Source organism: Ptychodera flava, chromosome 2, assembly GCF_041260155.1.
Source record: "Ptychodera flava strain L36383 chromosome 2, AS_Pfla_20210202, whole genome shotgun sequence".
Taxonomy (NCBI): domain Eukaryota; kingdom Metazoa; phylum Hemichordata; class Enteropneusta; family Ptychoderidae; genus Ptychodera; species Ptychodera flava.
In genome coordinates this window covers 32,816,906-32,833,078 of record NC_091929.1, presented here as the reverse complement: position 1 = coordinate 32,833,078, position 16,173 = coordinate 32,816,906, and the positions used below count along the sequence as shown (strand labels likewise).

The 16,173-nt window shown below is 38.6% G+C and overlaps 1 protein-coding gene across 1 annotated transcript; it reads right to left on the bottom strand.

The window, feature by feature from the left end:
* Window positions 1–588: 588 nt before the first annotated feature.
* On the bottom strand, window positions 589–10,372 carry LOC139119300 (uncharacterized). Its single transcript, XM_070683048.1, has 4 exons — window positions 10,022–10,372; window positions 3,945–4,991; window positions 2,857–3,054; window positions 589–2,385 (listed from the first exon to the last, which is right to left on the bottom strand). The coding sequence occupies exons 2-4, from the start codon at window positions 4,972–4,974 to the stop codon at window positions 2,084–2,086; spliced, it is 1,530 nt and encodes a 509-aa protein (XP_070539149.1). The 5' UTR covers window positions 4,975–4,991; window positions 10,022–10,372; the 3' UTR covers window positions 589–2,083.
* Between the last annotated feature and the right edge of the window lie 5,801 nt (window positions 10,373–16,173).

Genomic DNA, 16,173 nt, shown 5'->3' with positions numbered 1-16,173 from the left:
CAATTAACTTAGGAATACCCGACTTCCCTAGAGTATCAATTTCACAGACCTCCCTTTCCTACAATGGCACTGCAATGGCACCAGCTGGATTAGATAAACATAACAATGGAACATTCACACCTTGGGGATTAAAAGTCTTCTGTTTGTCACCCGAGTTGGTCAGGCAAGAACTCGGGTTTCAGGTACCATGCAAGTTAATGCAGCCTTCCCCTAATGCTAGATATTATAGATTGATTAGACATTGTTTGCTTCAAGGCGTTAGGGAAACAGACACAGGCGTAGAATGATGAAGACTCGAAGGGGATAGACAGAAACAAGAGACTAACAGAGACTGACAGGCATAAACAACGAGACAGACAGACAGACAGACAGACAGACAGACAGACAGACAGACAGACAGACAGACAAACAAACAAACATAAATACAAAGCTGCCGAAAATAATTGCACTATGTAGAGGGCAATGCACGCGCATGGAAAAATAGTGATTTGCAAAATTGGGAGACTCACGAAGCCCTTGCAAGTGCGATTTTGAACACTTTTACGTACGACTATCTTTTAAAAAATAATAAAAGACTGAATATACTTTTGCATTCAATATAAGGCGTTAAAATAGAATTTTATTTCCAAAGCAATAAATAACACACATAATGGATTAGTAAGCACTGCAACACACATGATATTAATATCCAGTGCTCATTGTTCATGATCACGTGGTCTGCGTAGTTAACACAATATAATTCCAAGTGGTGGCTTGGTCGTCTCTCAAAGTTTATCCATGCAGAGCCGTAAATGTAGAAAACACCAAAATATCCTTATCAAAGTCCCACGAAGCTACTACACACAAAAAAGTGACCGCGTGCAGCGGAGAATGGACGGAGCTAGACGGAATTCCTACGTAAATGCTAATATGACGTCATGACAAAGGCCTCTCCGACGGCAGTTTTTATACTCGATTGTTAATGCGTGGATCATTAAATCTCATGTAGGACAATTTCAATAGTAAACGACACAATGCAAAATATTGTCCTCATATTTTAAAACTCAAAACCAGTATCCAACCATAGAATCCCTCCGAGCTTCAAAGTCAAGTGATAAAGTCGTATTGTCAATTAACAAAATGCACAAAATGATACTTCACAACGACCACTCTCGGGGCGAATATATTAAACACATTAAGTCTCGCTTTGTCTCAAAATTTCATCACGCATGCTCAGATTAGAAGAAAATATCCAGACTTTCATATTTGGGTAATTATGATACTGTGATAGCTCGACAATGAGTTTCTTCCATAAAAACATCCACGTTCTTTGCAGATCGTGAAAACGCCAATCATACCCATGGCGACCCATTGAAACTCTTGTCCCACGTTGAACTGTGTACAATTGAAGTGATTGCTTTAGACCCAAGTCCTGATTTAAAACTTGTCGGCCTGGGAACAAAGCCAAGGTAGGATAGCCCTTTATTTTACAAGTCAATTAACTCTTCCCAAATTTCAAATAAAAAATATGGAGCTTGTTAAATTCTCAATTCCTACACAGGGAATTCACATATTATGTACAAAAAACAGGGGTATGACTGGCCATCTGGATAATTACAGGAAAAGAAAGCTTAGAATAATGGTTTATTACTGACAAGCACACGCAATCTCGATACAAAAATGGCGAGCGACTTAGCCTATTCGCTTGTCTTTATCCTTGAAAAGAACAATTTGGATAATAAATTCGATGAAAACGTTTCTTACAAATCTCAAAAACACATGTGAACTACTATTTCGATTTTCCTGTCTGACAATCATCGCAGTGATGTCGTCATCGTTAGCAAATTTCAGATTTATTGATGATGTGTGATTTGATGAAAGGGCTCTTTAGTGAATTTTCGACTCTTTAAATTTGGCGGCTACTTTTTATATCTCTTCGTTATCTTTGGTTTAGACACAGTTTACCATCAGCGATGTCGCTTAGCCTATCGACATGTCTGTCTGATTTGCCTGTCTGTCTTACAACATTTTGTACAATGTCTATCTGCCAACTACTGTCTTCTATTTCTGTCTACCACTCTTCATTCCCATATTTTATGTCGCTTCATTCAACAACCTCTCTGAGAGCTTCTAGGACTTGATTGGCTGTCTGCCGTTCCCGAATCTGCAGCAAAGCCCGAACGATGGTTTCCACGCATGCGCCTTTCATGCCAACTGTTTTCCTCCACTGAAGCAAGATTTCCATCACTATTTCCCTTCCGTCATCTTTGAACTTCTCGCAAATCCATTCAACATCCGTTTTCTTTAAGCCAAGAATGCGAGCCAGCTTTGGGTAAACATTTGGACCAATATTCCTGGCGATTACGTCCAACAAATTGTCGTCCAACGGTTTGGTACATTTGTAATCTGAAGGAAGAACGTGTATTCATTGCATTAGCAAAGAAACTGACACGTATGTATGTATGTATGTATGTATGTATGTATGTATGTATGTATGTATGTATGTATGTATGTGTAATCATCTAGTATCTATGTCTATCTGTCTATCTATCTATCTATCTATCTATCTATCTATCTATCTATCTATCTATCTATCTATCTATCTATCTATCTATCTATCTATCTATCTATCTATCTATCTATCTATCCATCTATCTATCTATCTATCTATCTATCTATCTATCTATCTATCTATCTATCTATCTATCTATCTATCTATCTATCTGTGTAACTACCTGGACCTGTTCATCCTCCCTCCCTCACTCCCTCCATCCACTCATCCATTCGTTCATCCCGGATCCATCCATCTATCCACCTATCCAATCACTCCCTTCATACAATACGTGCATCACAATATCTTTCATAATTTATACCAACCCCTCAACACTTTGTAAACCGTTTCCAGATCTTCAACTTTCTCAGACAATCTATTGATTTCCACCATGATGTCGTCCATCCGTTTATCGTGCTGTTTCAAGTCACGCTGAATATCTTGGCGCAGTTTGGCGTTGGCGGCGTTCACTTTCTCGTCAACGATATCGGCTATCTGTGGGCGTAGTTTGGCCGCGACGGCATCTAGACAGCAAAAGTCAAATATGGACATTTAAGGTAGTTCGCGCCTCGAATGTGAAAGACTTCAACTTTTGCTCAAACTTTCCTCAGTTGAACTATCAACCGTTCTCCCACCAAATGTAAACTAAAACTCGAGGGTCAAGTGCAAATTTCAGTAGCAAAGAGAAAGAAATTGCCTTAGATTTACCGATATTTGAAATTCAAAATATCCGCCATCCCTGTGTTAACTATTCGGAAAAAAAATAAAATTTCGATTCAATTTTTCAAAAAGTGAGCCGGTGATTTTTTTACACCAAGAGCTTAAGAATAAGCCCCACAAGAGGTAGATCAGAAATGTGCGGGGGGAAATTGAGAGTCCGAATATCTGTCCTCGAGGTGCATTTCTGCTATGTGTTCGATACAAAAGATGTCAAAGGTGTCAGTACTTATGCGCTTATTCAGACTTCAAAAATGTGTCACTCGATTAGATCTCCTCAACATACTTTTCAGAGGCCAGACTTCAAATGCCACAATAGCTTGGTATACACAAGTCAATACTTCTACGGTATTAATTCGATTTGCAGGTTGCTGCTTGTTCTGTGAAATACTGTTTCTCTCTAACTATACGCAGATTGTGCACGTGTTGTCTGTCTATGCGATGACATCAATGCTTACAGAATAATGAAGTCGCTGCGATTCTTAAAGATGCACGTTTAATCAGAAAGAGATTGGTCTGTGACAATGTAGTATATTGGATCCCAAAATTCAAAAACATGTTTGTACATCGTGGTAAAATCTCATACAAGCTAATTTTGTACAGTCTCTTTAGGAAATTGTCTTTGTGTTCATCTACAACCATGTGTGGGCCCGGATGCGGACATTTAAGCGAAACTGTTTTTGGATATTGTACTTACCGCCCACCTCCTTGATGAGCAAATTCCTGTCAATCAAAGGCCTGACTTGATTCTCCGTGTCGCTGCTGGACGAAATGTTATAATTTACCGTGGAACAGTTCGTGAAGGAAACCTGTGAACGACCTGTGTCGTATGCACTTGTTGAACTAGACAAAGAAGGGGTGGGACTGACCCTGCCCTCCGGGGCGGATTCTTCGCGCGGAGATCGGTGACTCGATGGTCGGTCGTCGCGGTGTTGTGATGTCGTGCTCTCGGGACCTGAGTGAATAAATCGCGGGGACCTCGGTGAACTCAGGTCAGGCTGCGGAGATATCGGCTCCAACACTGCTTTCACTCCGTCTAATCGCAGAGAAGAGTTTGGCGATGACTGGAGGCTTGCCCGACGTTTTGGCTTCGGTTTCACCCTGTGCTCGAGGGTCGGGGATCTATGCCGTTGAGGAGGTGGCAAACTACCTTCAAGTCGTTTGATGGGCTTGGAAAAAGAGGGAGACCACCCCGTTTTCATATTATTGGTTAGCTTCTTAGCCGCATCTATCATGTACGGTATCAAGCTAAAAATTCGGCCATAGCGTTTCTTCCATGCCACATCCTCGGTAAGCTTATCCACCTCGGGGTGAAGATTTTTCGGAACTTTACCAACATGAGCAATTTCACCAAACTTTTTCAATTGATCGTTGAACTCATGTTCTAATTGTCCGCACATCTGTCCTAAGTCGATATCTGGGTTCGGCCTGTACTCTGTCAGCTCGTCATGTATTTTTCCAAGATCTTTGATAATTACAAGGAATTTTCCGATGACCTCGGCAAAGTTGTGTGAAGTCACGGTGTCGTGGCATCTCTGCACCTCAGCAAGTGACGTCACTTCGTTCAAACCGTCCTTCGCCGACTTCAGGAAAGAGTTCGCAAGAATGATGGACGAAGAAAACTTCTCATGTTTCGCTTTCAGAATCTCCCAGGAGGTTTGAATCCTGTCGAGTTTCTCTCGGAAATAGCCGTAAGCTTCTGGCGTGTTGATTTTCTGATGCGTCATATTATTCGTTATATCGGCTAGTACAACATGAAAAATATAAGAGAAGGTGGTATGTTAATTTTCCGTGATTTTTCATAAACTCTAGTTAGGTGAGATGCCAAGCGAAAATTCGCAAGGGCCAAGAAGTACCTCAGAATCTTCACTCAGGTAATCTTCCAAAAATATTCCTGTTACGGTTACGATACGGTAAACGGACGCTCTTTGAACGAAAGTAAATTTTACTAACAGTTGATTTGAACATTACAGATGGGCCGCCCCGGGCCGTAAGTGTGCAACGTCCTGTTTCTAAACACTCCTTGCAGCTGACTTGGCAAATCGAAATTTGACCTACTTCTTTCACAGAAAATGCAAACATAATAAAACAATTGAACTGTGGCTCGCCACTTGAAACATGAGAAAGACCTGAAGAAAAAATATTTTCCACTGGCCACAATTTTCCGAAAGGGGGCCAGTACAAGTCACGCACTGTCGTGATATTATTACATTTTTGTTTATTCCAAAAACTTGCAAAACCTACACCGGGCAGTGTTTTCAATTGCTGGCCTATGCGATTCCCTTTGATGGAATAAGAGGATAGTCTGAATTGACGTCAAAGGGGTTAAAGGTCAGGCCTCGCAAACAACGATTATTGTATTGGACGTACAAAGAAGGGTCGAACAATTGTGTCTGGAGCAAAATACCAGAATGGCTATTGCGCAGATCACTTGACTTGAGATTGTATGAAGATGAATTTGTGAAGTTTTGTCCATACAGGCTGCGCTGGAAACACTAAAATGTTCGTGGTTAGGGAGCCTTCAGTAATTACAGGGGGGGTGGGCCGGGGGAATTTCGCGAACACCTGTACCGTAAAATGTGACCCTCCCCCCAATCCTCCTGTCTAAAATGTGACCCTCCCCCTTGTCCGACATTCTAAAACTTGACCCTCCCCCCCCCCCCACCACTGCGGTATTCTCCCGGGAATAATTAAAAAAGTATCAGCTAATTTACATAACAATTGGTTCAATTGTTATGTTAGGGACAAATTACAGAGGGGAGGGCTGGTGTTTTTGGAGGGACAGTCGCAATTTATCACGCAAGAATTTTTGAAGAGATATGGTATTTCATACAGTTTAGGGAGGGTCACCATATTTTGTGCAACTATAAGAAGGCAAGATGTAGCTAATTTAGTGCTTCATCCAAAAATATCAAATCATAATACATGGAGTCTATCAGGCAAATTATTGACAATTTACCCCCACAAAACATGCTATATCTGTATTTTATATATGTTTGATAATGTATTTAATGTACTTTGCTTGAATAGGGAAGTAAAATGTGCATTTGTGTACAAGAAATTGATTTCTGAATTTCATCTAAAAATTTGGTTCACTATCCATGGTGTTTATCATGAAATTATGAATAGTTTTTTACAATACAAAAATAGGTAAATCTTTGCATTTGTGTATACTCTTGATTATTGATATTAATTTGCTTGATTAGACTAGAGTGGTTACAAGTCTATGGTTGTGTAAGAATTTGATTTTGGAATCTCACCAATGTCATTCAATACACTATGCATTGGGTATATGATGAAACTATGAATAATTTTTTTTCAGTACAAAATTAGATAAATCTGTGCATTTATGTATGCTTGATTATTCACATTATTGTTCTTGATAAGACTAGAATGGTTACAAGGCCATGGTTGTGCAAGAAATTTGATTTTGGAATTTCACCAAAATGTCGATTCACTATGCATAGGGGTCTATGATGAAACTATGAATAATTTTTTTCAGTACAAAATTAGATAAATCTGTGCATTTATGCATGCTTGATTATTCACATTATTGTTCTTGATAAGACTAGAATGGTTACAAGTCCATGGTTGTGCAAGAAATTTGATTTTGGAATTTCACCAAAATGTCAATTCACTATGCATAGGGGTCTATGATGAAACTATGAATAATTCTTTTTCAGTACAAAATTAGATAAATCTGTGCATTTCTATAATGCTTGATTATTAAGATTATTGTTCTTGATTAGACTAGAGTGGTTACAAGTCTATGGTTGTGGAAGAAATTTGATTTTGGAATTTCACCAAAATGTCAATTCACTATGCATGGCGGTCTATAAGTGTGTGCGTATATTGTTGGTGATTTCCTATTTAGGAAATATCACACGGACAATCAAAGTTTTGGCCATAATATCAGCTTCTGTCAAAAGTGACCCTCCCCCTAAGATAGGTTTATAAAAAGTGACCCTCCCCCTTGAACTGTTTTCTAAAAAGTGACCCTCCCCCCAATTCCCCCGGCCCACCCCCCCCTGTAATTTCTGAAGGCTCCCTTAGCGCCGGCGGTTTTTATTGAAGTTGAAATATTTGAATTATTTGAAATTCAAAATGATTTTCAGTGCTGTACAAACAACGGGAAAATAAATTTCCAATTTTACAAAAAGAAGAAGGTTAAGACATGTGTTTTTTCATCAAAGTTGCAGATACAGACCAGGAAAAAAGACAGTTGGAATTTTTAGAGTCCAAACATATGCTAACGAAGCGTATGAGAATGTTGTTCTGTTAAAAGTTTTCCTGAGACTGCCTGCATATAAGAGCAATTGTGTGGCGTTCGGTACGATTAAATAGCCAGGAATTTTAGCTAAGGTGAAACGTTGTCCCACTTGAATAACTATATGTCAATGATTTATCATGCGAGATATCGCACAGCGTTAGCACCACCGTCTCTTCAGTTGTAAACCAAAGAAACTAAAAATATACTGTGTCTGCCCCAACCCCCAACCCCAACCCAACGGAGGGATCCTGTACATGCGAAACTTCTGGGAGGCTGTCGCGTCGAAATTTTTCAAATAACTTTTTGCTCGTCGAGACCAAGAAATAGAGAAAATAATTACTTCACAAGTTAAAATTGATAAGTCGAAAACGGATGGTCGGGAGGCGTTTAACGGGCTGTTTCTCCTCGACATAATTCTGTCACACTGGCCCTCACATTGTTCCGGAAACACGCTGAATCTCGCAGTCTCTTTGCAACGATGGTATTCTGTCAATAGGCAGTCAATATTCAGCAGGAAATAACAGTTTCATTTGAATCACGGATCAATATAGCCAGATTTATTACAACTACGGAAATTGGGTCGACAGACAAGCTGTTGAAATGAGTATATGTCTGGTTAAATTGACAGCTTATAGTTCAAGTTTATGGAGGCATATTTTCAATTTGATGGTCAAGACGAGAGAAAAATTGTTATGGGTGTAAAACTCATTGAAAAACAAATTTGAACGTTAACGGTACACGCTATATGTACACACGTACTCAAATATTGTAGTGCTCATGCGTCGCTTGGAAAGGTAGAAGATTTCAAGCATTACAGTTTACGGAAGTAAAAGCGGAACGTAATTGAATGACTAAAACTTATACTCACTTTCCTCAAGTAAGCTTTCAACCATTCTCTCAACAAATCAAGGATACAAATCAGGGGTCACTGTGAAAATTTACCTGATATTTACCGATACTTGAAATTCAAAATGGCTGCCATTCCTGTGTTAACTCAATGGGGAAAAATAAATTTTTGATTTCTACAAAATAGTGGAAACTTTACTTTCTCTCAGAACTTCAAACTGGGCCAACACGAGTGGTAGACTAGAAAAGCATTGAACATTTTGGAGACTGAAGATTAGTGGCCATGCCTTTGGTTACGGACTAAAATAGACTTTCTTTGGGGCTCTAAACAATGGAATGGACTTTTGTGCTCCAAGGATTTCCCAGAATTTCAGGGCATATCGATCTGACTTCGGTGGACTTAGAACAAACACCTATCGTCTATGAATATGTTTTACCTTGCACCCATTACGTAATGTGCTATAATGTCTCAATATGAGACGGAGAGAACTGGTTTCTCTGAAACTCTTTGTTATGTGAAATTTTGTGACTACACTGTCAGGCAAGCACGATTGCGAACTTCTACATTTAGTTAACTGTATTCAAATATCACATATTGCTAACAGTCCCCCTATACTGAGTTGGTTCGGCAGAATGCGCCCGCGGACTGATATTCCGACTATCAAACTTTTCCAATATTCTTTTTTTGCCTACCACTTAACTTGCGTAGCTATATTTTGAAGCTTATGGAGTAAATAAAGTTTATTTTCCGCTGGTTCAGTTTTGTAAAAATCGGAAATTATATTCCCCCACAGAGATAGCACATGGATGGCGGCCATTTTGAATTTCAAATATCGGTCAATATTGGGTGATTTCTCTGGTACCAAAGTTTGCACGGTGACCCCCGATTTTTATTCTTGATGCCAAAGGTTGAAAATTTGCTTGAGGATAGTGTAAACAAAATTTTAAGTCTTTAATCTTCGAGGCACGAACTACATTAAGTACCCTTCGAGTGAAATATTGGTATTTAAGAGACACTTTAGACCATTCCAGTCACAGTTACTTCCATACGTAAATACTGAAAACAGTTTTGGTAATTTGTGTCTCTGTGTTCATATGAAGTGAAATTTTTCGTCAATTAATCTTGTTGGAAACTGACAGACAGGCGCCTAGGCAGAAGGCAGTTGGAGAGGCAGACGGAAATAGTCACCAACACAAACAGGGACAAAGCTAGTTTGAATACACTGGCAATGGGGGCATGTACACGACCGCGGCTTTTCAGTGGCCATATTAATGGACTACCACAGATGTTTACACTGATCGTCAACTCCTTATTGACTATATGCTGTGTTCTTTGTCAAAGCGCGTAATGATATTTAAACAATTTTCACATAAGGACATTTTTATTTGTTAGTAACGTTTTAAAAAAATACATGAATGCTAAAACATCAAAAAAGAAAATCTCTTCATGTGCAACGCTTGACTTGGAGTAGAATTTCCAAGTTTAATTTGAATCAGACAAATAATGCGTCATCGAAATATCCAGGGTCCCTTTGAAAGTCAGTGAAAAAAGGTGTGTTTAAAGTAGCGCCATAGTGCTTCCCACGCATACCTGGGGCAACCTTGAAGAAAACGAGAATCAAAGGTCTAATGAGATAAGTTTATTGTAATACATTTACCTTAAAACTACGCCTGTTTTACGCTCGATTCGTCATCTGTTCCACTCATATGTTCCGGTCACATTTCAGATTCCGCTTCAGTCATGTTACCTGTGGAGGTCGTCTTGCACAATAAGCGAGACTCGTGGATTGCACCGGGAATTTCGGCCGGCCGGCGTGCACAGGCGTCATGGCTTAAATTAGACTCAGCTTGTGTTATTGTCATTGGATCCTTGCCAGGTATAGCCAAACTGCTGTAATACCCCTTCGATCGGAACAATTAAACATTGGAACTTGTTGGCTTACTGTTAACAGTAGCGGGGTGGTAAACCACTTGTGAGCGAGTGAACGTTGATTGGTCGAGCGGTACGGTGGTCGCGGTGAAAGCAGCGAAATCTTGCAAGTGAAAAAAATTCCAACGTTAACAAATTCAAAACGAATCGCCAAATCTGAAGAAATAATATTTACAGTACGGGATCGCACAACTTTACTTGGGCCGACCGCGGTCACTAGAGGGCGCGCTAACAATTGTACCCTGAGGTCGAGTGTGTCTGCGTTGTAATTGCTCAGATCGCAGGCACTGCTGGTTTATGACAAATTCATTCTCAGACTTCTATATACAGTTTTGCAAAAAAAAAAAGACTACCAAAATGCAAAAATCGAAATTATTCGCACTGAGCAGCATTGTGTTGATTGTGTACCGACACACTTGTCGAGCCAAAAAAGGTACCCAAATTGGTACACGACCGGGAATTGGAACACAGTTGCTCAGGTGTACCTGCTCTCAAAAGGAAATTAAGAAGGGCGGTAGTGACGGCCGAATGACGGCGCAACGGCTTGACAATATTCAGGCATTGTCTTGTGTGAAGACATAATTCACTGTTAGTTGTCAAGTCTGTTTTGATATCTGTACTATAACTATATAATTTCTATTTTAAGGTAAAATGCACCTCCTAAGTGAAAGGCTTAAACTGTTGCTCAAACTTTCCTCAAAGCATATTTCAACATTCTCTTTCAAAATCAAGAATAAAAACGATGGTCACCTTGCAAATTTTGGTACTGGAGAAATAACCAGATTTGTCACTATTTAAAATTCAAAATTGCCGCCATCCCTGTGTTAACTCTGTGGAGATAAATTAGATATTTGAATTTCAAAGAACTACGACAGTAAAAAGTTTTCTTACGCCAAGAGCTTTAAAATGAAACCCCATGTGTATCAGAAAAGAATTGTAAAAGTTTGAGAGTCCCAATATCTGTCCCCAAGGCGCGTTCTACCTTGAGCCGATAATATTTGTAAATATGATTAACTGAGTTTATTACCGTCTGAATGAAATGAGTAGAGTCAAGAGACAAACAAACCAATCGCAGACATACACTTGATTTGTAACAATGTAATTTTTATCTTTAATACAAACTAGATAACTACAACCTATGTTGCATTCTGGGATCAACTGATATTTACATCATGAATCACAGAAAGGATCATACCATTATGACAGCCGAGGGGGTGGAAGAAGAATGCTTTGTGAGTGGCTGCGGAAACCACACAGTGCTGCAATTGTCGGATTGAACAAGAAGCAATTGACATTTTCAAACAGAATATCAAACTAGAAACATACAAATCATAACCAGCTTGATATTAAGAGCTACAAGCTCCCTTTCGAAGGTTGCTTCACTTGGTATGACTGAAAAAATAATTGCGTCAACAACGAAATGGACACTGGAGAGTGAAATACATTATGCTCAAGCAGGGAGATACATAGTCTTGGGACAGTTTACCCTGCTCCATAAAAATGCACATGGCTATATGAACCTCGGTTAGCTGTAAATATTGATATATATATTTACTGATACTTTTGTTGTTTGTACAATTCCAAATTCTAATTCCAAAATCACTTCAAAATGTTTTTTTTTCAAACTTTTGAACAAAGCCTGTGTGTTTGCATTGTCCAACGTCATTGTCAACAGATGAACTGCAATGCAGACTTGAATCCATTTGTCAACTATAACGCTGCAAAGTTTACATAATGTACAGTATTTGCAATAGAATGCTTTCGGAATTTAACATAATATAGGAAGTATACGAAAAAGGTACTTTGTCCAGTAAACAAAAAATAGTGACAATGTCACTGGTCGCTCCCATATAGTTATCAAAACAAGCTAAAATCAAGCTAAAAGATTTTTTTATCACAAATAGAAACAATTCCCCCAAGAAAATAAAATTATACAAATTTCACCAGAATTTGATCAAATCTTACTGACGTCACCCGTAAAAACCTCTACACTAAGTTTCAACTCAATCGGACGTGTGGTTTCAGAGTTAAAAAAAATTTTTGATCAAAATGAAAAAATAGCCAAAAAATGCAAATATGCAAATTTCACCACGATTTGCCCAGATTTGAGAAAGGTCACTTCTATGCACTTCCATACCAAGTTTCAAATCAATCAGACTTGTGGTTTCAGAGAAGAAGATTTTTTGACCAAAAATGGGAGAAAATTACACAAAAATTCATGAAAAATAGCAAGTCCAAGATACTGACCCAAGATGTGCACAATCATTTCAGGTCAGCCCAAAGTACTTACATGCTAATTTTTCATCTAATCTGCTCAGTGGCTATTGAGATTTTCAATAAATGTAAACTTGTAAACATATATACATATGGCTATGGGAGCTAACAACGACCCAATGGTCGACAGAGCTCTGCTGTGTTATGAAGAGAGCAACGTTTTGTGACATATGTATTGATGAAGAAGGTTGAGATCTTTGATAGCTCATTTCAGGATGGCCTGACCTAAAATGGCAAAATTAGCTGCAAAAATACAAAATTGATGATTTCATCATAATTATGTATAAAAATGTATACCAAATATCAAAGCTATCACATGAGTAACTTTTGAGAAACAAATATTTTGACCAAAAACGGCAAAAACTGACCCAAAAATACAAAAATTGAAGATTTCATCATATTTCACTATATCACACTAAGAGAACCCCCAGGAACCTGTATACCAAATATCAAAGGCATCAGACAAGTAGTTTTTGAGAAACACATTTTTTGACCAAAAATGGCAAAAATTGCACCAAAAATACAAAATTGCAGATTTCATCATATATTCTGTATATCATATTTAGTTTATCTGTAGGAACCTGTATACCAAATATCAAAGCTGTCAGACGAGCTGTTTTGATGAAATAAATTTTTGACCAAAAATGACAAAAAAATTCCTTAAAAATACAGATTTACTTATTTCATCACAATTTGAACAAATCCAAGTTGGGCTATCCCTAGGGACCTGTATACCAAATATCAAAGCTGTCAGACAAGCGGTTTTGATGAAATAAATTTTTGACCAAAAATGACAAAAAAATTCCTTAAAAATACAGATTTGCATATTTCATCACAATTTGAACAAATCCAAGTTGGGTTATCCCTAGGGACCTGTATACCAAATATCAAAGCTGTCTGACCAGCGGTTATGAAGAAAGAGATTTTTTACCAAAAACGCCTTTTTTGGCACCAAAATGACAAAAAAATTCCTTAAAAATACAGATTGGCTTATTTCATTACAATTTAAACAATTCCAAGTTGGGCTATCCCTAGGGACCTGTATACCAAATATCAAAGCTGTCAGACGAGCGGTTTTAATGAAATAAATTTTTGACCAAAAATGACAAAAAAATTCCTTAAAAATACAGATTTGCTTATTTCATCACAATTTGAACAAATCCAAGTTGGGCTATCCCTAGGGACCTGTATACCAAATATCAAAGCTGTCAGACAAGCGGTTTTGATGAAATAAATTTTTGACCAAAAATGACAAAAAAATTCCTTAAAAATACAGATTTGCATATTTCATCACAATTTGAACAAATCCAAGTTGGGTTATCCCTAGGGACCTGTATACCAAATATCAAAGCTGTCTGACCAGCGGTTATGAAGAAGGAGATTTTTTACCAAAAACGCCTTTTTTGGCACTAATTTGCATATTTTTGGCAATGACAACTTCATTTGAACAAAATCTCATCTACAGCCCATCATCCATGTACACACCAAATATCAAGATGAAATGTGCAGCGGTTTTGGAGTTTTTGATGTTGACGGACAGACATACAGACATACAGACATACATACATTTTCCTAGCCTATAAGAATAGCTTCCATTGCCATATATACATATGGCTATGGGAGCTAAAACCAACTCACACAAAAAATTTCGGCTATTGTCCCACATCTTGCAAAAAAAAAGTCTCTATAATGTTCCATGTGTCATATTTCAATAAATCAACCTCAATGGAAATATGGAACGTATATTTCTCACTTAAAGACTGCCACCACAGATATGTCAAGTTGGACAGTAGAGTTAAAATGCATGTCTCCATGCAAGTCTCTATGTAACTGCTGCTGTCTCTGTTCACTGTAATAACCAAAATGCTAATGAAATGACAAAATAATAACATCTTCAGTGCGGAATCATTTTGGTTTGAAAATTTTACAATGGCAGCAAGGCGTTGCAAGAAGCCTGGACAGAAAACGTCTACTAGATGAACTTGTAGGTTCTCTTTTATGTGATGTTGTAACCCTCTCATCACCATGGTTTGGCCCGATTCTACACTTCACTATGGCCATGTTGGACCACTAAACATGAATATGGGGGTGAGAGGGTTAATCAGCTAGGACTTAATGTCTGTGTTGTTCACGTTTTCCGTCTCCTCCTCACGAAATTGTTCTACAATACGAGACGTGCCCACCTGAAGTTACTCGGTCCAAGCTTCTTTGCGATCACTCCTGACAGAGTACAAAATATATTTACAAAAACAATTAATACTGAAAACATCAGCTGATCCACTGATACGACTTCAACCTTGCATCGTACAATCTACTTCTACAAGTTGTTTTTTTTTGTTTCATATAAAATATTACAAGTTAGATAATATAAATAATTTGCATATTGTTAGTTTTTTTTATCTCTGGAAAAAAGTTTCAAGGATCTTAAATATAATCTAGCACTGCAAGAATAGCCTGGCCAGAGTCATTTTTTTTTTAGGGTTCATGGTCAAAGCTAGCTAACTCTCCCATACAATTCAACCTTGGTAATGAACAAGTTTTCTCAAAGGCGAGCATAAATTGAATGCATCTGTTTTTTTTGCATTCAATGCGATAATTACATCCATCTTGAAGAGCGCCATCATGCTGTCAAGAGTGGAAAGTCAAAGGTCATGACCTGGAATGCAAATAGCGTCGGCTAAGCGACAGGTGCCTCGGATTCCGAAAAACCGCCATTCTGCTTTGTCATTCACCTAGGTGTAGTTCTCAATGCTTACGTCTGATGTGGATCCACTGAATTGGAGACAAATCTCACAACCAAAATCGAACTCCTTGTACAAACGCACAGGACACTTCTTTGGTTTGCATACTTCACAAGGTATACATTAGTCTGGTATATTGTCCTCCCAAGTAAAATATAACAGAATCATGTCCCATGAAAATGTTTTTGCAATCTGGTGGCCAGCATCAGAATGGACACTGTGACCTACACTTCAGTGTTAACTGAGGGCGGTCAGAAGTGAGATGTTTGCTAAAATCAAAGGGAATATCAAAATATTAATGTTTGTTTCAGCCAAGACTTGTCCATCTTCTCTTAAAAATACATGTCTGGGCAGTAGTTTTATCTGCCGGTGGACATATCAAGAGCGGAAGTAGCTGGTGAACACTTCTTAAATACTTCTTCCTCTGTACTTTCAGGAATATATATATTACAGCTTCCTGGACGAGCTCAGCTCCTTCGCCCTTATCTGATATCACTACACAGATGCTGTCAGATTCTCTTGCATTCTAGGAAACTGGAAGAGGCCCCCTGCTCCGAAAACACTGTGGCCCAATCCTTTGCATGAACACGGACCACACACAATGAAGCTGCGCATAGACAATACAAGGGCAGATATAGCTGTGTATGCCTGGTGCCTCTTATCAGACTTGCCGGAATACACTGAAGGCACATCGGAGAACAGTCTAGAGTCCTGATATCGCTCTGACTGCTTTTCCGTGCACAAAAGACACACAATATCCTTTGTTAACAAGCGTATAGCAAAGCATACATCAGCGGCTAACACAGCTTGTTCTGAAACAAGCAGAAACCCAGCTACAGTAATCACTCTGTTGTTAGCGTCCACA

Coding starts and splice junctions, on each gene's coding strand:
- LOC139119300 (XM_070683048.1), bottom strand. CDS start 4,974: ATGACGCATCAGAAAATCAACACGCCAGAAGCTTACGGCTATTTCCGA. Junction 3,055..3,944: donor GCTCATCAAGGAGGTGGGCG/GTAAGTACAATA, acceptor TTTGCTGTCTAG/ATGCCGTCGCGGCCAAACTA. Junction 2,386..2,856: donor GGTTTACAAAGTGTTGAGGG/GTTGGTATAAAT, acceptor TTCTTCCTTCAG/ATTACAAATGTACCAAACCG.